The 6,141-nt window shown below is 50.8% G+C and overlaps 1 protein-coding gene across 1 annotated transcript in view; it reads left to right on the top strand.

Moving 5' to 3' along the window:
* Nucleotides 1–810: 810 nt before the first annotated feature.
* Nucleotides 811–6,141, top strand: part of TRIM63 (tripartite motif containing 63) — a 23,639-nt gene continuing 18,308 nt past the window's right edge. The window contains exons 1-2 of the mRNA XM_008065184.1: nt 811–1,101; nt 2,707–2,879. Of these exons, the coding sequence (XP_008063375.1) occupies nt 943–1,101; nt 2,707–2,879 (332 nt within the window). The 5' untranslated portion in view covers nt 811–942. The remainder of the gene's footprint in view (nt 1,102–2,706; nt 2,880–6,141) is intronic.

The following is a 6,141-nucleotide window of genomic DNA, read 5'->3' on the forward strand; positions in this document are numbered from 1 at the left end:
GGCTCAGGCGATCCTTCCACCTCAGTCTTCAAAGTAGCTGAAACTACAGGCATGCATCACCACGCCCAGCTAATTTTTTAAATTTATTATAGAGACAAAGGCTCACCAAGTTGCCCAGGCTTGTCTCGAACTCGTGGGCTCAGGCAATCCTCTTGCCTCTGTCTCCCAAAGTGCTGGGATTACTGGTATGAGCCACTGCGCCTGACGTCTTGTACTTTCTAAGTGACTTTGAATAAGGTCTTTTCCTTCTCTAGAACTATTTCAGAATCTATAAAATGAGGGGACAAGACCGCATCTCAAGGGAGGTCTTTCAACATGAAGTGGAATAAACGGCCAGGGGATGGAGGGACAGGCTGGCTGGGATGGGGTGTCCACAGTCTCCAACAAAATGCTGTGCCTGAGATGGAGGCTCAGAGAGGTTGTGCAGGATCCAGAGGAAGGGATGGAACTGATTTAGGTCAGTGAGGGGGCATTGGCCATCAACCACTCGAATCCCAGTGGCCCACTTGCTGGGTCTCATCCCTGACCTACTAGCCTGGAACTGGGGGAGACCTATTCCTGGAGGCGACTCTGGGTACTCAGTCCTTCCTAAGCCTCCTCTGAACAGGCTGTTCTTGTTTACGACCCCCATCCCAGAAGAACAGCGATTGCTCACTCTTGCATGTGATTTGAGAGTGCCAGTCTTTCAGGCCTGGAGGAAACTCAAGCCCCGCCAGCCACTTGGAATCGGAATGCTCAGCTGGTCCCCTCCCGGGGCTCATGTGACCAAGATCCAGCTATAAATATCGGAGGGGCCTTAGACCAAGGCAGAATTCGGGCCCTAGGAGGAGGAAGCAGAGAGGACCCGGCCGGGTGTTTTGTGACAAAGGCAAGGCCCCAGGTCCACTTAGAGCAAGACAGGTAGAGGAAGCCGCTAACTGGGCTCCCACATCTCCCCACAATATGGATTATAAGTCAAGCCTCATCCAGGATGGGAACCCCATGGAGAACTTGGAGAAGCAGCTGATCTGTCCCATCTGCCTGGAGATGTTTACCAAGCCGGTGGTCATCTTGCCATGCCAGCACAACCTCTGCCGGAAGTGTGCCAACGACATCTTCCAGGTCAGTGCTGGGCATAGCCCCGTCCTGGGACCGCAGGCGGCTACTCAGCTTCCCTTCCCTCTTAGCCTTCCAGCCAGGATGAACTCTTTCCCTTTCGAAGTGAGCCCTCGCAGAGGCCTCTGGACTGGGCTGAGGGGTCTGGGAGGCAGCTCTGGCTGCCCCAGTGCTTCTCCATGACGCATGTTTCCCCTCTCCACCCAGCCCACAGCTCCCCCACCCCTGAGCACTGCTGTTGACTCTTCAGTGGAGAGTCAAATGCCTCAAGTGATAAGAGGGAAGGCAGGGGAGAGGAGAGAGAAACCAGACCCTGGGGCTGGAGCCAGCTCCTGGTGGCAGGGGGCCCAGAGCTTTGGAAGGAGGATGGCGAGGGGCACTGGGCAGTAGAGATATCTTCCCTTTGAGGCTGTGCCCTACAATGAAGCAAAAGGAAGGGATCCATCTCTTTGAGAAAGGAAGAGGACCAGATGCGGTGGTTCATGCCTAGAATCCTGGCATTTTGGGAGGCCAAGGTGAAAGAATTGCCTGAGCCCACAAGTTCTAGACCAGCCTGGGCAACTTGGTGAGACCTCGTCTCTACAATAAATCCAAAAATTAGCTGAGCATGGTGGCACATTTCTGTAGTTCCAGCTACTTGGAAGACTGAAGCAGAAGGATCGCCTGAGCCCAGCAGGTAGAGGCTGCGGTGGCCATGAGTGTGCCACTGCACTCCAGCCTGGGCAACAGAGTGAGACTCCAACTCAGAAAGAAAAAGAAAGAAAGAGGAGGGATGTCCTGGCTGAAGGTGGGACTCATGATTCCCCAAGGGCCATTAACAAAATGTTCTTCTGGCTGGATATGGTGGCTCATGCCTAATCCCAGCATCTTGAGAGGCCAAGGTGGGAGGATCTCTTAAGCATAGGCATTTGCTATCAACCTAGGCAAGATAGTGAGGTCTTGTCTCTGTTTTTAAAAAAAGTTCTCCCACTATTTTATCTTATTTTTATTTTTGGACATGGAGTCTCACTCTGTTACCAGGCAGAAGTGCAGGGGCACGCTCCCAGCCACCGCAACCTCAATCTGCTAGGTACCAGCAATCCTTCTGCCTCAGTTTTCCAAGTAGCCGGAACTACAAGTGCACGCCACCACGCCCAGCTAATTTTTTTGATTTATTGTAGAGATGAGGTCTCACCAAGTTGCCCAGGCTGGTCTTGAACCTCTGGGCTCAGGCAATCCTCTCGCCTTGGCTTCCCAAATTGTTGGGATAACAGGCTTGAGCCACTGCTCCTGACTATTTTATTTTTAAAGTATCAACACTAGGAATTTGTTTTAATTGTAATGCCCATTTCATAAGTGGACAAATTGAGGCTTAGAAAGATAAGGTTGCTTGCCCAAAGTCACTGAGAGAATAAACATAGCTCGACCCCAGCTCTGCTGACTCCCAAGCCTGTAGATTGCTTAGTTGCTTCTCAGATGCTGTGTGTGAGCAGGCTGGTTCACACAGCAACCCAGGAACTCCAGGCAGTTTGGGAGGACAGGAGTAGTTGGGGTGAGCAGGGAGAAGGAGAGTAAGAAGGGAAAGGGCTGAGGAGGAAGCTCCAGCCTCACCTTGGCCTTTGCCACTCACAGGCCGCAAATCCCTACTGGACCAACCGAAGTGGCTCAGTGTCCATGTCCGGAGGCCGTTTCCGCTGCCCCTCCTGCCGCCATGAGGTGATCATGGACCGTCACGGAGTGTATGGCCTGCAGAGGAATCTGCTAGTGGAGAACATCATTGACATCTACAAGCAAGAATGCTCCAGGTTGGTCCTCCCAGGTGCTGGGGGCCCATCCTCCCTCCCAGCCATGTCGTGCCCTGCTCTCCTGAGCTTCCTCCTCCTCCTTTATCTGCTTAAGATCCAGTCCCCTCGATGGATTGGCTACACTAGCCAGTTCAGAGAGCCATCTCCTTCCTCCTTCCTCCTGAGGCAGGACCGGAGGCCCATACCCCCCATTCCTGGCTCTTGAGATCACTCAGTGGATGGAAAGGGGCCCAGACATTAGGCTGCCCTCATAGGAGATACTGAGACAAAGACCAGGGGAAAGATGAGATGTGAGAGGGAGAGAGCCACTGGGCCAGCTAAGAACCCCTGAACCTCAGAGAAAGTGCCCAGCAAGAACATAGCCAGGTCATCTATTAGGATAGCAACAGTTATCCTCCCATGGGTTGGGCGGCACAGTGCTGGGCACTAGAAATGCTTCATCTTAACCTCACAATAACTATGGATCAGGCATGACTTTTATTATCCATCTTTTTTTTTTATATCAGAGTCTCACTCTGTCACCCAGACTGGAGTGTAGTGGCATGCTCACAGCCACCACAGCCTCAGCCTGCTGGGCTCAGGCAATCCTTTCACCTCAGCCTTCCAAGTAGCTGGAACTACAGGCACACAACACCATGCCTGGCTAATTTTTTTGTAGAGATGAGATCTTGTCAAGTTGTCCAGGCTGGTCACAAACCCCTGGACTCAAGCAATCCTCTTGCCTCTGCCTCCCAAAGTGCTGGGATTACAGGTGTGAGCCACCACGCTCTGCTATTATCCCCATTTCACAAATGAGGAAACTGAGACTCAAAGAGGCAATGTCAGTTAGCCAAGGTTTCCCAGCTGGGAAGAGCTGGGAGTTGACCTGGTTGATCTAGCTCCAAGTCTCCCTGTTAATAAAACAGTAACTCAGTTGCAGGAGAATCTGTGAGAGGTGGAGGTTGTGTGGCGTTGGCCTCAAACTGGGGAGAGACCCAGCTGTGGGGGAGATCTCTACAGATCCAGATATCCCGACGAGACTCTTGGGCTGCTGACCTCACAGCCATTATGGGCCAAAACCTTCACGGGTACATGGCTGCAGGCAGAGCAGCCCAAGGGAAGGTCACAGAGCAGACACAGAGAAAAAACCCTAGCCTGGGGAGCTGGGTCTGCCAGTTTGCCTCTGTGACTAATGCATTGTGGGATCTTTGGGGCTTTGCTTCTCCTGTCTGTAAAAGGGGACACAGGTGCGAGTCACTGCACCGGGCCAGAGACTTGTCTTTTTGCATCTTTGATCCTGGGTCCCTGAGTTGGTAGGGGTCTTCCTTTACCACCTGCCTCTATCCTTTGGTAAGGGATCCTGGAGTAGCAGGAAACGCAGACATGAGGCAAGATCCTGAGGTTCTGGTGCTTGTGCCACTGCCCTCCCAAGCCCGGGCTTTGGCATCTGGGTTCAGATTCAGATTGTTCTGCTTCTTGTTCCTTTTGGACTTGTGAGTTCACCTCTCTGAGCTTGGGTTTGCTCCCGTGACTACTGCAATCATGGCAGAAGTTGTCTGTAATGAAAGTGTAGTGCTGGGACAGGGCAGACCCTCAATAAAGAGCTGCCGTCGTTATCATTCAACTATGTGGAAAGGCCTTCAGGGGTTCAAACAAAACAAGCTCTCCATAGGGGGACACCAGGTAGCTAATATTTGATGTGATATCGATTTTATTATTATTATAATGATCAGTAATATGTTTGCATTTTTGGAGTGTTGCGCTCTGGCAACATGAGAGGTAGTCTTGCAGTAGTTAAGAATATTCACCCAGCCGGGCGTAGTGGCTCATGCCTGTAATCCCAGCAGTTTTGGAGGCTGAGGCGAGAGAATTGCCTGAGCCCACAGTTTTGAGATCAACCTGGGCAGCATGGTGAGACCTGGTCTCCACAATTAAAAAAAATAAAAATAGCCGGGCTCAGTGGCTCAGCCGGTAATCCCGCGCCTTTGGGAGGCTGAGGTGAGTGGATTGCCTGAGCCCACGGGTTTGAGGCCTGCCTGGGCAACTGGCGAGACCTCATCTCTACAATAAATCAAAAAATCAGCCGGGCGTGGTGGTGCATGCCTGTAATTCCAGCTACTCGGAAGGCTGAGGTGGCAGGATCACTGGAGCTCAGCAGGTCGAGGTTGCGCTGGCCGGAAGTGGCCACTGCACTCCAGTCTGGGTGACAGAGTGAGACTCCAACTCAAAAAAAAAAAAAAATAAATAAATAAATATTTTAAATTAAAAATAAATAAATAAATAAAATAAAATTAGCTGGGCGTGGTCATGGTGGTACATGCCTGTGGTTCCAGCTACTTGGAAGGCTGAGGCAGAAGGATTGCCTGAACCCAGCAGATAGAAGCTGCAGTGGTTGTGAGCATGCCACTGCACTCCAGTTTGAGCAACAAAGTGAGACTCCAACTCAAAAAAAAAAAAATTCATCCATTCTCTTTTGGCTTCACCACTTGCAAGCTGTGTGGCCTTGGAAAAACCTCTAACCCTCTCTGAGCCTCCATTTCCACTTGGTAAAATGGAGATAAGAACCAGGCACAGTGGCCCACGCCTGTAATCCCAGTAATTTGGAAGGCTGAGGAGAGAGAATTGCCTGAGCTCAGGGGTTTGAGACCAGCCTGGGCAACTTGGTGAGACTTCATCTCTACAATAAATTTTTTAAAAAGCTTAGCTGGGCATGGTGGTGCATGCCTGTGGTTCCAGCTACTTGGAAGGCTGAGGCAGAAGGATCAGCTAAACCCAGCAGGTCAAGGCTGCAGTGGCCATGAACATACCACTACTCTCCAGTCTGGGTGACAGAGTGAGATCCCAACTCAAAAAAAAAAAAAAGACAAGTCTGAAAAGGGACTTATTTAAGAGCTAAAGGGGACAAGAAAGCCCTGGGTGTCAACAGTCGTGCAAGGCTGTTTGGAGGTGAGGCATTGACACTGGTGGAGGCAGTGACCATTGACATTTATGAGATGCCTGTTATGTTAGAGGTTGGGAATTAGAGGTGGTATGACATGGTGTTAACCCTCAGCGAGTGTATAGTCTAGCTGGGGAGTAAAGACCTAGACTCAAAAATGGAATCTACAGCAGGTACAGTAATGCATGCCTGTAGTCCTAGATACTTGGGAGGCAGAGGCAAGAGGATTGCTTGAGCCTACGAGTTCAAGGCTGTAGTGTGCTATGATTACATTTGTAAATAACCACTGCACTCCAGCCTGGACAACGTGGCAAGACTCTGTTTCTTTTTTTTTTTTTTTTTTTT

The sequence above is a fragment of the Carlito syrichta genome, unplaced genomic scaffold (genome assembly GCF_000164805.1).
Source record: "Carlito syrichta isolate Samal-C Ts95f unplaced genomic scaffold, Tarsius_syrichta-2.0.1 Scaffold308186, whole genome shotgun sequence".
Taxonomy (NCBI): Eukaryota; Metazoa; Chordata; class Mammalia; order Primates; family Tarsiidae; genus Carlito; species Carlito syrichta.